At 35.0% G+C, this 18224-nt stretch overlaps 1 protein-coding gene across 1 annotated transcript in view; it reads right to left on the reverse strand.

Annotated features, from left to right (window-relative positions):
- The window catches only part of LOC132557646 (nucleolar protein 10-like), a 34329-nt gene that overhangs the window by 10997 nt on the left and 5108 nt on the right, over positions 1 to 18224 (reverse strand). Inside the window, exons 5-16 of the mRNA XM_060222166.1 lie at positions 16543 to 16679; positions 16294 to 16359; positions 14524 to 14584; positions 13224 to 13309; positions 12463 to 12541; positions 8107 to 8256; positions 7679 to 7798; positions 6719 to 6797; positions 5458 to 5585; positions 5122 to 5220; positions 3504 to 3596; positions 699 to 875 (exon numbers count right to left, since the gene is read on the reverse strand). Of these exons, the coding sequence (XP_060078149.1) occupies positions 699 to 875; positions 3504 to 3596; positions 5122 to 5220; positions 5458 to 5585; positions 6719 to 6797; positions 7679 to 7798; positions 8107 to 8256; positions 12463 to 12541; positions 13224 to 13309; positions 14524 to 14584; positions 16294 to 16359; positions 16543 to 16679 (1275 nt within the window). The remainder of the gene's footprint in view (positions 1 to 698; positions 876 to 3503; positions 3597 to 5121; positions 5221 to 5457; positions 5586 to 6718; positions 6798 to 7678; positions 7799 to 8106; positions 8257 to 12462; positions 12542 to 13223; positions 13310 to 14523; positions 14585 to 16293; positions 16360 to 16542; positions 16680 to 18224) is intronic.

Genomic DNA, 18224 nt, shown 5'->3' on the forward strand with positions numbered 1-18224 from the left:
GGTCATTCATTTGAACAAACTTGGTAGCCCTTCATCCCAGCATGCTACAGACCCAATATCAGCACTCATGGACTTTTGCTTATTGAGAGAAGTTGTTTGTATATTTTAACATATTTAACCCCTGTGACCTTGAAAGTGGGTCAAGGTCATTCATTTGAACAAATTTAGTAGCATGTCATCCCAGCATCCTACAGGTCCATTATCAGCACTCTTGGACTTTTGCTTATTGAAGAGAAATTGTTTGTATATCTTAACATATTTGACCCCTGTGACCTAGAAACTGGGTCGAGGTCATTCATTTGAACAAACTTGGTAGCTCTCCATCCCAGCATCCTACAGTTCCATTATCAGCACTCTGAGCCTTTTGCTTATTGAGAAGAAGTCGTTTGTATATTTTAACATATTTGACCCCTGTGACCTTGAAAGTGGGTCAAGGTCATTCACTTGAACATGCCAGCATGCTATGGGCCAAGTATTAGCCCCCTAGGCCTTCTAGTATTTGAGAAGAAGTTTTTTGAATGAAAAGTTTACAGACGACGCACGGTGCACGGTGGACGGCGGACGACGACGGACGAAGCACGATGGCTATAGGTCATCTCGACCCTTCAGGTCAGATGACCTAAAAAATAACTACTTTCATTTATTCAAATATGAAACATATCTATCTAGCTTTCCAATCAATAATATAAGGTACTTGCATCAACTTCTTCGTATTGTTTAGCCAGCTGACTCTGTTGTTTTCGCTTGACCGATTTGTCCAGTTTGGAGATGACTGGGTTAAGCAGCCTATACTCCTCAGTAGATGTATCAATCTGAAAGTCGGACTTTGTGAACATCTCACTAAATCGATTATCCTCCAAAAGACTGACGGCTTCCTGAAAAAAAATAAACAATCATTGGTGTCAGAATTTGTTTTACATACCAAAAAGACATCTGACTGCTTTGAGGGTAATGACAAGCCAAAGCACAGAATATGGTAATAAGATACCCCACTAGTAATCCAGGAAATAAAATAAGAACACACAAATTACCTACGAAATGAAACATGGACACATAAGTTAGCCATAATAAAAGGTCAAACAAAATAATTAGGAAGTGAACTAAAAGGTTACACTAAATATCTAGGAAGTGAACTAAAGGTCACACAAAGTATCTAGGAAGTGAACTGAAGGTCACACAAAGTATCTAGGAAGTGAACTAAAGGTCACACAAAGTATCTAGGAAGTGAACTAAAGGTCACACAAAGTATCTAGGAAATGAACTAAAGGTCGAACAAAGTATCTAGGAAGTGAACTAAAGGTCACACAAAGTATCTAGGAAGTGAACTAAAGGGTCACGCAAAGTATCTATGAAGTGAACTAAAGGTCACACAAAGTATCTAGGAAGTGAACTAAAAGGTTACACTAAATATCTAGGAAGTGAACTAAAAGGTTACACTAAATATCTAGGAAGTGAACTAAAGGTCAAACAAAGTATCTAGGAAATGAACTAAAAGGTCACACAAAGTATCTAGGTAGTGAACTAAAGGTCAAACAAAGTATCTAGGAAGTGAACTAATGGTTACACAAAGTATCTAGGAAGTGAACTAAAGGTCACACAAAGTATCTAGGAAGTGAACTAAAGGTCACACAAAGTATCTAGGAAGTGAACTAATGGTTACACAAAGTATCCAGGAAGTGAATTAAAGGTCACACAAAGTATCTAGGAAGTGAACTAAAAGGTTACACTAAATATCTAGGAAGTGAACTAAAAGGTTACACTAAATATCTAGGAAGTGAACTAAAGGTCACACAAAGTATCTAGGAAATGAACTAAAAATCACACAAAGTATCTAGGTAGTGAACTAAAGGTCAAACAAAATATCTAGGAAGTGAACTAATGGTTACACAAAGTATCTAGGAAGTGAACTAAAGGTCACACAAAGTATCTAGGAAGTGAACTAAAGGTCACACAAAGTATCTAGGAAGTGAACTAATGGTTACACAAAGTATCCAGGAAGTGAATTAAAGGTCACACAAAGTATCTAGGAAATTAATTAAATCAAAGGAACCATGGTATATGTATTTAACATAAGTGATTTTCACTACTAACAATTAACTTGCATGTCTGAAATTTGGTTTAAATTGCCACAATGTACTTTAAAACCTTTACCATACAAAGGATCGATTAAATTGAAATTTCTTAATAGTGCTACTTTTCTAGGATGTTGTATTTTGACTTCAGCTTGATGTTTTCTTATACACAAACATTTGACAAAGTTCTCTTACTTCTTTCTGGCAAATATTGTACATGGGGAAACATTTGCAGCACTATCCGTTTTGCCACCTTAATCACAACTATGAAAAATGAAAAAGGTCTCCTAAAATTTTATATTAATGCTGAAATTTATGTATAGCTAAATGTAAATCTTTTTCATGGTAAAAAATCTGTTCTAAATAAGGGCAAAAACAGGGAAAGTTTCCCAACATACTGATGTGATAATCAATTTGATAAGAGAATTTAACATTTCGTTCCATTTTCTGAAAGAATTATAAATATTTGACACAAATTTTTCATTATACAAGCATGTTCATGTGTATCTAAGTTCTTATGAAAAACAAACATCTAATTATACTGAAAGAAGACATATATTTAATTTCCACAAACATTAGTGGTGGCAAGCTGTTTCCACTGACCACAACACTTTCTGTGTATTAGAGTAACTATCTTCCCTATATAAGAGACATTCAGGACAGACAGTAGGACAATAATACATATATAATCCCAGGAAAACATGCATGATTAAGCAAGGATAGCTTTCTGGATATGTTAAATGGTAGGGGAAGTCAATGTTTATCAATTTCCTGTCACATATAGTGAAACAGGAGATCCATGGGCCTCATTGGTTATCTGACAATATAGACCTATATTATGAAAGAGACAAATAGGCTTTAATCCCTCAACTACTCTACAGCTTAAAAGAAAGAGATTCTAGGTTGATAAAAACATTTGATGCATTTTCCTTAAACATGCTAATACATAAAAACATGGCTTGTGACCTATTACTTGTTGAAAAGAAGAAATTTTCAGTTCCAATTCATTTAACCCTAGCGATATTGTAAGTTACTGAAGGTCAATCATCTGAGTAAATTTGATCGCCCATAATTAAATTATATTAAAGAACCAATATCAACTGCCTGGACGTTTTGGTTACTGAGAAGAAGTCATTGATGATTTCAAAATATTTGAACCCTGTAAATCTTCATCCAAGCGCACATCACAGGCCCAATAGCAGCACCATTGATATTTTGGTTAATGAGAAGAAATTTTCAAATATTTGACACTGTGACCTTGAAAGTGGGTCAATGCCATTCATTTCAACAAAATTGGTTGCCCTTCATCCCATTAAGCTGGCCAAATATAAGAACCCTCAACCCTTTGCTTATTGAGAAGAAATCATTTGAATGGAAAATTTATGCATGGTGGACAGTGAACGATACCCTTATAAACAAATTCTGACTTACTTTTGCTCGTTTTTTCTTCGCTGAAGTGGTTGCCATCTCCTCTTTAGCTGTCAGCAGTTTTTCGGCTAGATCTCTATTGACCTTTGGAAGTTTCTGTGTTACAAAAAGGAAAGTTTCTTGTTATGATCCACAACTGATTTTAAAGTGATGAAATCTTCAATATCAGGAGAAGTTAAGAATTAAAGTCTGATACATACAATGTAAAAAGTCAGAACTTATCAGCTATAACATTTTTTGATCTCTATTTGGTCTTTACAGATTACTTCCTTCCCTGTTTTCTTTGTTTGTGCTCTTTAACATATGGAATTTGAAAATTCTTCTTCAGAAATGGTTTTGTATCATTGATGAGTACTATGATTAAAATTGCAAAAATAGGGACAAAGGGGAACCTATCTACAAAATCTGACAAAATTCCAACAATAACTTCCCAAAAATGATAATAAAAATATGAAAAAATAAAGAGAACTTACTTATGATCCCCCCAGTACTTCTCCAGAGAAACAATAACAAATTACCAGGTCAAAAAACCAAGATTGCTGCGTCTAAGCCAACTTGTTTTTCAAATCATTATCAAAAATATCCTATGCACAACAAGGGACTAAGAGGAATCTACATATGAAAGGAGAATGATACATGTAGTACTTCTGAAGAAATAGCAAAAACAAACTGTTACTGCCAAAATGCAAGATGGCAATAAGATATTTTGTGAACTAAGAGGAATCTACATTGAAATTGGAGAATTACTCATTCATTAATCATAAAAATTGAGCTATTATCCAAGGTGTCAGCCTGCTGGCCATTTTGTATATTGAATTAGTCCAAAATGGGACAATGCACAAAAATGGACCAATGAGAACCTTCATATGCAATTTGAAATTGATCCATCTAGTGAGAAGGAAGGGTGATTAGAACAGCCTGCTGTGTGATGAAGACAGACAACATACCAGTAAGGAAGGGTGATTAGAACAGCCCGCTGTCTGATGAAGACAGACAGACAACATACCAGTAAGGAAGGGTGATTAGAACAGCCCGCTGTCTGATGAAGACAGACAGACAACATACCAGGAAGGAAGGGTGATTAGAACAGCCCGCTGTCTGATGAAGACAGACAGACAACATACCAGTAAGGAAGGGTGATTAGAACAGCTCGCTGTCTGATGATGATGGGCTAAAACCTGATAAAACTATTAACGTCATGTCCTGTATCACTCACATGGGTATTAAAACAATATTAAATGCAAAATTAATCATCATGTGTTCTGTAATTTGTACTTAAGGAACCAGTGCACATTTACAAATGATATATAGTGCTGATTTTCATGACGTACGCAATAATGGATGATGTAAGAAAATTCTGTAATTCTATCCCCAAAACCTGCTTCTGTGTTTTAAATCATCAGCCCCTTGGGTCTTCTATAAACAAGCTAAGAATGTTCAAGATTTTCAAGATATTTGAGCCCTGTGACCTGTAGTCAAGGATATTTATTTGAAGAAGCATTGCCAGTAGAGCACTTAATATATCAGTAACTTTGGTCTTATGAAAGGTAAGTTCGTATATCCAAGTTAAATCCATATTTTAAATTTAAAAAATGAAACTGAATTCAAATTCAATACAAACCTTTGAGCGCACTCTGTTTGCCCGATCTTCTTCCAATTTTTCACGAATCTTTTTCTTTCTATATTCTTCATATGCAAAAGGTTCTGCCATTGCTTTAGCCTAAATGTAGAAGATATCATCAGAGATTACCTCTAGGATGCTAGGATCTATCTATCTTGATAAATCACCCATAACCTTATTAGTTACATATGTAAATAGTAAAGGAAAGTGTGATTTCTGTTGTTTCTTTTGCAGTAATTATATTGATTGAATAACATGAAATAAACAATACTACTGTAAACTGATAACAGCCAAGAAAGTTTCCTCAAATCACAAAAACTTGTCCACTGTCCTCACCCTGTGGTACAGCCTGATGTCAATGAAGAATCCGTGCATGTATGCTCTCAACATGGTGGAGCCTATGAGATGGGCCAGGCCCAGATCTTCCAGCTCCTTCCTTGTGATGAACTTGTAGTCATCATATACTGAGAAATTAGAAAACAATTTTATCATGTTAACAACATTTACTTATCTTCCTGGTGAAATTTTTTACAGCTTTTTTGAAATTGTTGATGAATGTAAAGATACATAACCAAATGTTATATCCACCTGACACAAAGACGACATACAGCCTTTGACCTAGAACTTTGACCTTACAGGCCAAACAAACATCCAAACTTTGACCATTTTGTAAAGTTACAAAACCAAGTCACAGATCACAGAGAACTTGAGATAAAGCAATCTGACCTTAACATGGACCTTATAACTGTATGATAGATATATTCAATAAGGTAAGAATATCTATCACAACAAAATCAGAATAGGTTTTTCAATTTACTTGGTGTCTGTCAACTGGTTTCACCCATTAGTGAATTTCTTCTGGACAAAATACACAGTTTGTTTTTACCTATAAAGTACATAAAATATGGGCACAATATTCTAATAATAGCTGACAGCTTATAGCCCCCTTATGTTTCTATTGTCCTATCTCCTCTTTTGGCGTGCAGGGTGGTAAATGTTATAGAGAAAATATAGAAATGAGTTATGTTAAGTATATAACAGTAACACCAAGAAGTTTACCTCCCTGTCATTGACTTCAAAGTTAAACTTTATAGTTGTGTGATATGAGTTTGTGGATTCACTGAAGGAGGTAAATGTTTGTTTCTCTGATTGGTTAATGATGAAACGGACACAACAACCAGCAAAGGAGAACCTAAATTTAAAGTTTGAAAATATATATGTCTCTTGTACTTCTAAAGAACTAGTGATAACAAATTTAAACTGTTAAAATCAGAAATGGCCACCTGTCTGCAATTTTGTTTCTTTGATGGGACTTCAATTGGAATGGTCACAACTAGGAGCTGTGGGGAACTTACATATAAAGTTTGAAAATATTACTCTTACATTTCTGAAGAAACAAGGATTTTTATGGATGGACCACTGCCGACAAAAGAAGGGCAGTTTGAACGGTATACCATCTGATAATAGTGAGCTTATACAAAATTCAACATAGATGAAGCGAAGTCCCTGTCTTTATAAATAAACCAATCATAACTGATGTTATATACGGTAAGTAATACTGGCAGAATATCAGTAATGTTAAAGATCACACACTTACCCATGTCAGCTGTGTTTTCTTCCAACTCCTCTGTCATGTTGTCCAGAAATGAACACCATTTTGGTGCAGTTCCTAAAGCCTGGTAAGTAAAACAGCTGTATGAGATATGTCTACCAATACATTTTATACATTTTAAGATATAGCATTTATAGTCTTGTGTCAATGTTAGAAACAATAGTTAGAGTTGTGTCAATGTTAGATACTGTAGTTAGAGTTGTGTCAATGTTACATACAGCAGTTAGAAATGTGTCAATGTTACATACAGCAGTTAGAAATGTGTCAATGTTAGATACAGTAGTTAGAGTTGTGTCAATGTTAGATACTGTAGTTAAGCGTTGTGTCAATGTTACATACAGCAGTTAGAGTTGTGTCAATGTTACATACAGCAGTTAGAGTTGTGTCAATGTTAGATACTGTAGTTAAGTGTTGTGTCAATGTTATGTACAGCAGTTAGAGTTGTGTCAATGTTATGTACAGTAGTAAGAGTTGTGTCAATGTTACATACAGCAGTTAGAGTTGTGTCAATGTTAGATACAGCAGTTAGAGATGTGTCAATGTTTTGTACTGCAGTAAGTGTTGTGTCAATGTTACTTACAGTAGTTATAGTAGTTTTAATGACAAACAACTTACAGAAATATAGAAGCTTAATGACAAACAACTTACAGGGATATAGAAGCTTAATGACAAACAACTTACAGGGATGTAGAAGCTTAATGACAAACAATTTACAGGGATACAGAAGCTTAATGACAAACAATTTACAGGGATACAGAAGCTTAATGACAAACTACTTACAGGGATGTAGAAGCTTAATGACAAACAATCTACAGGGATACAGAAGCTTAATGACAAACAACTTACAGGGATGTAGAAGCTTAATGACAAACTACTTACAGGGATACAGAAGCTTAATGACAAACAACTTACAGGGATGTAGAAGCTTAATGACAAACTACTTACAGGGATGTAGTAGCTGAGAATCTTTGGTGCTTCATTAGCCATGAAGATCATACCCGACTCGGGTAACAAACAAAGGTCATTCAAGTTGGTGCCAGGTTCAATGGATGTGAATGCCTTCCCCTACAAAAACATCAGTATGATATTGTCCAGCTACTATTTCTTTATGGTTACTCTCACTCAGTCCTTGATTAATAAGTATTTAAGTCCCATGTTTGTCATTATAGAATCGATACATGGAGAGTGCGTAATTACTTATTACAATTATACATACTTCTTTTCCATTGGAGGTAAAAGGATGTATAGAACCTCACTGTATGTAAACTGTATAACCGATTTAAGATAAATTTCAAGAATTCGTAACACGGAATTAAAATCCCTAAAATGAAGTTAACTGAAACATCAAATCATTCTGTAGTTTTAATCATTACCGTTTCTTGGTTCCACAGTTTCAGAATCTTGGTATCCATGGAGAGCACAATATCCATTGATTCTTGGAATTCAATTGCCTTAATAGGTAGCTCATACTGATGATCCTTAACTAGCAGCGGTTTGTCAGATCTCATGTCGTACAGTAATACCTAAAAATAAAACTGTACAAATAAGTCCTTAACTAGCAAGTTAGCAAAGGTGATGAATGTCCTTAACTAGCAGTAGTTTGTCAGATCTCATGTCTTACAGTAATATCTAAAAATAGACACATACAAATAAGTCCTCACTTAGCAGAAATGATGAACGTCCTTAACTAGCAATGGTTTGTCACATCTCTTATCCTACAGTAATATCTAAAAATGGGGCAAAGCCACAATTGGTCAGGTTGTGGGATGAGTGTGATGTTATATGGTATTTATAAGACAGTTAAGGGTGTTTCATTTGTTGAGTATGTAGAATATTTGTTATAAGATAGAAAGTTTGGTTGTATTTTATGAATTGGTGCAGAAGAAGGGCATTTGAAGAAAGAAGTTGCAGCCATTTTTGATTCGGAGATGTTAAAAAAAATAGACAATGGACATCTAGGGCCCTAAGGTGATTTATATATGGAATTTCGGAAAGATTTTTGTAGTAGTTTTTGAGAAACTGTGATAACAACATCTCAACCAATGAGAGGCAAAGGCTGCCATCTTGGATTTTCCAAGCCAGACTGTTGAAAATTACCAAGTTCCAAAGCCCAGAAAATCAAGAACAATGTCTGGAATGAATCCATAATAAAAGGTGCACATCTTCCAACATATATATAAACATCCCATAAAGTTTCAAGCTTCTACGTCAAAATCTCTAGGAGGATTGATTCTACAAAATTGGTACCCCTTTTCCCCCGCCTGCCCAGCTGACATTCACCGTACTATAACCCAAATTTGCACCATGTCCTTAACTAGCAGTGGTTTGTCAGATCAAGCAGTGGTTTGTCAGATCTCATGTCGTTTAGTATGTTTTTATGTCATGCATGTTCCTACTTCTCCATATAATCAGAATGAAGCAAATTCTTGTTCTACACAACAACAAATCAATTTTGAAATTTTTTAGCTATTTTATATTTCTCACCATATAAAGATTTGTGTTTCTTTCACATGAATGTAAAGAACTTAACTTTCACAAAATCACCATATCTACCTACACGTCTGAGATCTACAAGCTATAACACATGTTTAACCAAAGTTTGGTTGGCCTAGCAATTGTACTACAGTGTATGTCCAAAATTGATCTAAACAAAAACTTTAACACTGTACAATAAATAAACAAAGTTTAATTCAGAATATGTAATGTGTATTGCGATTAAGGAGAAAGTAAGATAAAAAACGAGCTACAATGTAAACGTAACTTGGTATAAATTTTTTAATTAAAAAGTCCAATTAATTGTCTAGTATATCTAAAATCAGAATTGAAACCTGTGGCGAGATGTTCTTGTTTACACTGTATATACATGTATCTAAAGAGAATTATAAGTAATTGTAATTATTGAACAAGTTTGTGTTTCACACAAATCTTGATACAGCCATCACCACTCTGTTGCATGCTTGACAAAAACATACAAATGAGAGTGGTCTTTTACCTCTAGCACTTAGAGGTGATGACCTGTAATAATTACTTAGAAACTTTCTTGTTCAGTCCATCATAAACACACTACAAATACCTAGAAAAGCAAAACATTTCCCTATCCTTTACAGTATGTGACTGCAGCATATTAATGGGTTCCCTAAAACGAAGTGTTGGTACATCTGTGGGGTGCCTATCACATTCTAACCTTGTCAAATTTGACCTCTATACCTCTCCAAACAAACCCCCATACTACAAATTTTGATTGACTGGTGAGTGCTATTTTTCAAGGTTCCAGTGATTGGCTAGACAAGAGGAGACAGAAAAAGAGAATAAAAGAAACAGTGAGTGCAGAAGAAATATTACATTGGTATGAATTCACTAAAAAAAAAAGGAAACAAGATAATACAGGGATCTACAGTTCCCAACCAACACACTGCCTCATCAAGCTTAAGTGAACCTATATTATAAGTATGGAGTTCCAGTGACAGGAAGTCACAAACAAACTTTTTCTTTGATGGAAGTCAAAGGTCAAAATTTAGGTCAATGTGACCTACTTTTGATATTTGTCACACCAAGTCACCAAAGTGAACCCATATCCTAATGAACAAGTTCTCATGGTTAGTACTATAGGAGATAAAGCACATACAAGCTTTTTCTTTCATGTCAATCAATGGTCAGAAAGTATAATAAACACTGTCTGGTAATAATTCATAGGTCACAGTTTTACCTTATACAAACACATACCTGTCTAGTACTTCAGACAGTCACAGTTTTACCTTATACAAACACATACCTTTCTAGTACTTCAGACAGTGACGGTTTTACCTTATACAAACACATACCTGTCTGGTAATAATTCATAGGTCACAGTTTTACCTTATACAAACACATACCTGTCTAGTACTTCAGACAGTCACAGTTTTACCTTATACAAACGCATACCTTTCTAGTACTTCAGACAGTGACGGTTTTACCTTATACAAACACATACCTGTCTGGTAATAATTCATAGGTCACAGTTTTACCTTATACAAACACATACCTGTCTAGTACTTCAGACAGTCACAGTTTTACCTTATACAAACACATACCTGTCTGGTAATAATTCATAGGTCACGGTTTAACCTTATACAAACACATACCTGTCTAGTACTTCAGACAGTCACAGTTTTACCTTATACAAACACATACCTGTCTGGTAATAATTCATAGGTCACGGTTTTACCTTATACAAACACATACCTTTCTAGTACTTCAGACAGTGACAGTTTTACCTTATACAAACACATACCTGTCTGGTAATAATTCATAGGTCACGGTTTTACCTTATACAAACACATACCTTTCTAGTACTTCAGACAGTGACAGTTTTACCTTATACAAACACATACCTGCCTGGTACTTCAGACAGTCACAGTTTTACCTTATACAAACACATACCTGTCTGGTACTTCAGACAGTCACAGTTTTACCTTATACAAACACATACCTGTCAAGTACTTCAGACAGTCACAGTTTTACCTTATACAAACACATACCTGTCTAGTACTTCAGACAGTCACAGTTTTACCTTATACAAACACATACCTGTCTAGTACTTCAGACAGTCACGGTTTTACCTTATACAAACACATACCAGTCTGGTACTTCAGAGAGTCAGTTTTACCTTATACAAACACATACCTGTCTAGTACTCCAGACGGTCACAGTTTTACCTTATACAAACACATACCTGTCTAGTACTTCAGACAGTCACAGTTTTACCTTATACAAACACATACCTGTCTGGTACTCCAGACGGTCACAGTTTTACCTTATACAAACACATACCTGTCTGGTACTCCAGACGGTCACAGTTTTACCTTATACAAACACATACCTGTCTGGTACTCCAGACGGTCACAGTTTTACCTTATACAAACACATACCTGTCTGGTAATAATTCATAGGTCACGGTTTAACCTTATACAAACACATACCTGTCTAGTACTTCAGACAGTCACAGTTTTACCTTATACAAACACATACCTGTCTGGTAATAATTCATAGGTCACGGTTTTACCTTATACAAACACATACCTGTCTAGTACTTCAGACAGCCACAGTTTTACCTTAAACAAACACATATCTGTCTAGTACTTCATTGAGTCACGGTTTTACCTTATACAAACACATACCTGTCTAGTACTTCAGACAGTCACAGTTTTACCTTATACAAACACATACCTGTCTGGTACTTCAGACAGTCACAGTTTTACCTTATACAAACCCATACCTGTCTAGTACTTCAGACAGTCACAGTTTTACCTTATACAAACACATACCTGCCTGGTACTTCAGACAGTCACAGTTTTACCTTATACAAACACATACCTGCCTGGTACTTCAGACAGTCACAGTTTTACCTTATACAAACACATACCGGTCTAGTACTTCAGACAGTCACAGTTTTACCTTATACAAACACATACCTGCCTGGTACTTCAGACAGTCACAGTTTTACCTTATACAAACACATACCTGTCTAGTACTTCAGACAGTCACAGTTTTACCTTATACAAACCCATACCTGTCTAGTACTTCAGACAGTCACAGTTTTACCTTATACAAACACATTCCTGTCTGGTACTTCAGACAGTCACAGTTTTACTTCATACAAACACATACCTGTCTGGTAATTGTTGAGACAGACAATTTCATATGGTTGGTACTTTGGGACTCTTACAGTAATAGTTCATACAAACACTTACATGTCCTGTACTCGTTCCCACTGCCATGTTTAGACCATCTCGGAATTTCATGGCTGTCACTGCAGGAATTTCCAAGGTGCTTTAGCCAAAACATATATGACATACATTAATTTTGGTTAAGATTTTAAAGTGTATATGGTCATTTCATTTGTCCATTAAAAATTGGTTCTTTTACTTTCTATTCTTACTTCTGTTCCCAAGAATTGTTTACAGACTGATGATTGATGGACCACAGATGTAAGGCAATTTTACCAGCCCATCGTTTGATGATGGCAGACTAAAAATTTCTACAATTTTAGCTGTTTTCATCAATATGAAGCACATCATTTATTCCACCTGCAAAAGTTTTGATGGTCTAAACAGGAATAAAATAATTTAAAAGAAATAATAATAGTAGTATCATTAATATTTATTTTTCTGAATTTTATTTCGATAAGAAATGAAAATTCTCAATGTGTTTTATGTAGTATTTTAATTGCAATAAAATTAATCAGTGTTCATAATGTATTAGCACATTCTTTCACATCAAAAATCAGGATAATAAGCATGAAAACAATATTAGGCAATTTTGTATTGTTGCTTTATGTAGAATTCTACCATTTCGTGCTGGGAAACTAATATGCACACAGAAAATTTTTTATGGGAATCCAACAATTCCCATAAAAAATTTTGCTTTCAATGCAGTGACTGGAAAGCATTATTCTGATTGGTCAAAATTGTAAAAATTCCTATATATCCCTGGCAAAAATGCAAATACTTACTCCAGGTCATCCACATGTTTACTAAGGGCTATATCCAGCACACCCACTCTAGTTCGGACACGTGGGTCAAAACACTCTACGGTACCCTGTCCAACATAACAAGGACCTTATGTCACAACCTTTCTGCTTTAACTTGATAAAGTGATCAAACACAAACATTCCTGAAGTGAACGATTCAAAACCCAATTTCAAGTCAATTTGAATAATTCTGAATTTTAATAGTTTTAACAGAGTTTTTGCAAATTATCAAAATCCACCCAGATTTGATGTTTTTTCCTTTGCAAAAATGAATATCAGATAATAGTAATCCATATATCTATCTGAACACGTCTATATCTAACTATTGTATATAGAAAATCTTTCTGCTGCTGTTGAGGAGTTTTTTTTAACAATGAGGTGGACTGTAACAGAAAGTAACACTTAATATGTCACCTTAGTTGCTGCATCACCAAAAAATTATAAAAAAAAACCCCTGATTATCTCATTTATAAGAGAGGTCTCTGGACAGGATTAACATCATGAAACAACAAAGCGCAGTAACACTTTCAAATCAAATTCTAGAAAATACAACTTCATGTCATGGTAATTAAAACTACCAAGTTTGAAAAAGAACAATTTAAAACTGTTGGAGATATCTGGGTTGGATTTATAAAATTTTTCCAAATACTGTCAAATCAAACTCATGTCCAGGAAAACACAATTTCATGTCATGGTGATTAAGCCTACATAGGGTCAAAGCTACAATTTTGGATATGTCCAGTTTGGAAGTCCTTAAAAAACGGGAAATTGTTGATAAAGTTTGAATTCAAATATCTTATAACAACCTCTGAATGCATGTATTGCAATCGACTCAGTTTAAAAATAAAACATGTTGTGTCATATAATCAAATTTGATCAGCAGAAAAATTCTTCTGCAAAACAGCTCATGTATATAGGCAATGGGACAGAGAATAAAGTAAATCTTTAGTCTAATCCTAAATCTTTAAATTTATCATTGTTGTACAGATCTTTTTTGAAAATTTAATACCTTGTTGATCAAATTATACATGGAGATACACAATAACATTGCAATATTTTTGAACATGGTGTTACTTTAAACCTATGTTGATGAGAAAATATACAAATCATCATTATGTATAGATCTGAGGAAAACAATTTAACAAAAAAAAAAAAAAAAAGATTTAACATAGAAGAGTTCAGACCCAAATCTGGTAGAATCTGCATAGCTCCTCACAATCCCTTCTAATCTATAACTGTATTGAAGTGTACATGTCGTCAGTTTAGAAAAAAGAACACTTACCATGTTTGTCCCACAAGCAAAGAGGTAGTTAGCTGGATTGAACTGGCAACAATTTACTTCTCTGTAACAGAAATAGCAGGGCACACTTTTGAGATTCTAAATACATCATACTGAGTTTATCAGAATAGGGGGTACCAAGGGGATAGTATAATATACTTATGAAATCCTAAATATATCCTACTGGGATTTACCAGAGAAGGGGGTACCAAGGGGATAGTATAATATACTTATGAAATCCTAAATATATCTTACTGGGATTTACAAGAGAAGGGGGTACCAAGGGGATAGTATAATATACTTATGAGATCCTAAATATATCTTACTGGGATTTACCAGAGAAGGGGGTACCAAGGGGATAGTATAATATACTTATGAAATCCTAAATATATCTTACTGGGATTTACCAGAGAAGGGGGTACCAAGGGGATAGTATAATATACTTATGAAATCCTAAATATATCTTACTGGGATTTACCAGAGGAGGGGGTACCAAGGGGATAGTATAATATACTTATGAGATCCTAAATATATCTTACTGGGATTTACCAGAGAAGGGGGTACCAAGGGGATAGTATAATATACTTATGAAATCCTAAATATATCTTACTGGGATTTACCAGAGAAGGGGGTACCAAGGGGATAGTATAATATACTTATGAAATCCTAAATATATCTTACTGGGATTTACCAGAGGAGGGGGTTACTGTGGGGACAGCAGAATACATTAATGAAATCCGGAAAAAATCACACTGTGATTTATTAGAGAAAGCCTTAGGTATCAAGGACAAGAGATCCTGAAGGAATATTGGCATCCACTACTGTTTGATCTTTATCTGTTGGATCTATTCCTTTATTTTCTCTTCTTTCCTATGCCTTTGGTCTGAATTCTGTGAAATATGAAAGTTTCTCTTGAGAAATAATAATCTTATAACTCTCAAATCCAACATGGTAACCTCTCAGCCATTTTGTTTTTTCTGATCAGTCTGAAATTTCGAAAAGGCACAACTAAGGACCAAGGGGAACCTACATATTAAACTTGCATAAGATCAATTTAGTACTTCTCAAGACATAGTGATAACAAGAAAAATTTAAGGATGGAGAACAAACAGACAAATGACAGATGCAAAGTTATTTTGAACAGCACAAAATCTGATGATGGTTAGCTTGAATGGGTATAAATGTCTGAAATTTCAAAAACAAGGCAAATTGTTATAAGAAATCCAAAGTCAATGGACTCTAACAGGTATGAGTAAAGAATTGTAACACTCTACATTTTAGGGCAGTAGATATCAATACACTTCACACAAATTACTGCAATAAAATTGATCATGAAATGACTAGATCAAAAGTGATGCACTGAAAAATGATAGGGTATAATTATATATAACAACAAAAGTAGGAATTCAATTTATAAGAAAGCAATTGTCTAATCATATAACATACCTTCAAGTCATACTGAGTTACATCTACCCTATCAACATTAATCTATATTGTTTATTCACTATACATCAAATATACATAATCATCATCAAAAAGTTGTAAACCTTTAACACAGAAGAGATACTAAAAGCCTGGCTTGAACTAGCAGGAGACTTCCTTTTGACACAACTGACTGTATTTACCTATAAACCAACCTGAAATCATTTGCAGTTTACTAAATGTTGAGAAAATTGAAATACAAATGATACTGATACATGTTTGGAAATTTATGAAATTCTGGATTAAGATTTTCTCCTTGAATAAGAAGAGATGAAAGGACCAGACACTTACTCTGCATTGACTATGAGTGGATTCAGGAACCTGCCTTGCTCTAGGTTGAGTCTGTAGATTTCTGAACTGTAAAGGTAAATTAAATCTTCAGTTATTTCAAGATGAAATTTTTATTGCCAATATTCCATGTCAAATGTAAATATTCTATCTGTATTTTTCCATCAGAACCCATTTGAAGAATTATCATTCATTTGATATTTCCATTATCATTTCACCAATAATTACAACTTCTGGTAAATATTTACTTACCTCATTCCTCCAATATACATGTCACAACTTGCATGATGATAGGCAAGGTCACGACCATATTTGGGTATGCGTAGTCTGTAATATCGTCCATCTTGGGAGTGAAATTCTATGTATCTGTCGCATTGCAGGAAGACAACCTAGGGAAACAACAAAAAGGACAGGTAAGTTGATGTTTCATCGAAGATACCACTGTCAGCTGATGTCTCATTGAGGATGTGACTTCCTCTGATGTCTTGTTGTAGATATGACTATCGCCTGATGTCTCAATGTAAATAGAACTGTCCCTGATGTCTCAATGTAAATAGAACTGTCCCTGATGTCTCATTGTAAATAGAACTGTCGCCTGATGTCTCATTGTAAATAGAACTGTCACCTGATGTCTCATTGTAAATAGAACTGTCGCCTGATGTCTCATTGTAAATAGAACTGTCGCCTGATGTCTCATTGTAAATAGAACTGTCGCCTGATGTCTCATTGTCAATAGAACTGTTGCCTGATGTCTCATTGTCAATAGAACTGTCACCTGATGTCTCATCGTAAATAGAACTGTTGCCTGATGTCTCATTGTAAATAGAACTGACGCCTGATGTCTCATTGTCAATAGAACTGTCTCCTGATGTCTCAATGTAAATAAGCTGTCATCTGATGTCTCATTGTAAATAGAACTGTCGCCTGATGTCTCATTGTAAATAGAACTGATGCCTGATGTCTCATCGTAAATAGAACTGTCGCCTGATGTCTCATCGTAAATAGAACTGTTGCCTGATGTCTCATTGTAAATAGAACTGATGCCTGATGTCTCATCGTAAATAGAACTGTCGCCTGATGTCTCATCGTAAATAGAACTGTTGCCTGATCTCTCATATGTAAATAGAACTGTCGCCTGATGTCTCATTGTCAATAGAACTGTTGCCTGATGTCTCATTGTCAATAGAACTGTCTCCTGATGTCTCAATGTAAATAAGCTGTCATCTGATGTCTCATTGTAAATAGAACTGTCGCCTGATGTCTCATTGTCAATAGAACTGTCGCCTGATGTCTCAATGTAAATAAGCTGTCATCTGATGTCTCATTGTAAATAGAACTGTCGCCTGATGTCTCATTGTAAATAGAACTGATGCCTGATGTCTCAACGTAAATAGAACTGTCGCCTGATGTCTCAACGTAAATAGAACTGTTGCCTGATCTCTCATATGTAAATAGAACTGTCGCCTGATGTCTCATTGTCAATAGAACTGTTGCCTGATGTCTCAATGTAAATAAGTTGTCATCTGACATCTCATTGTAAATAGAACTGTCGCCTGATGTCTCATTGTAAATAGAACTGTTGCCTGATGTCTCATTGTCAATAGAACTGTCACCTGATGTCTCACTGTCAATAGAACTGACGCCTGATGTCTCATTGTCAATAGAACTGTCGCCTGATGTCTCACTGTAAATAGAACTGTCGCCTGATGTCTCATCGTAAATAGAACTGACGCCTGATGTCTCATCGTAAATAGAACTGTCGCCTGATGTCTCATCGTAAATAGAACTGTCGCCTGATGTCTCATCGTAAATAGAACTGTTGCCTGATGTCTCATCGTAAATAGAACTACCCCTGATGTCTCAATGTAAATAGAACTGTCCCTGATGTCTCATTGTAAATAGAACTGTCGCCTGATGTCTCATTGTCAATAGAA

The sequence above is a fragment of the Ylistrum balloti genome, unplaced genomic scaffold (genome assembly GCF_031769215.1).
Source record: "Ylistrum balloti isolate Yb309-2 unplaced genomic scaffold, AGI_CSIRO_Ybal_v1 Utg370706, whole genome shotgun sequence".
Taxonomy (NCBI): domain Eukaryota; kingdom Metazoa; phylum Mollusca; class Bivalvia; order Pectinida; family Pectinidae; genus Ylistrum; species Ylistrum balloti.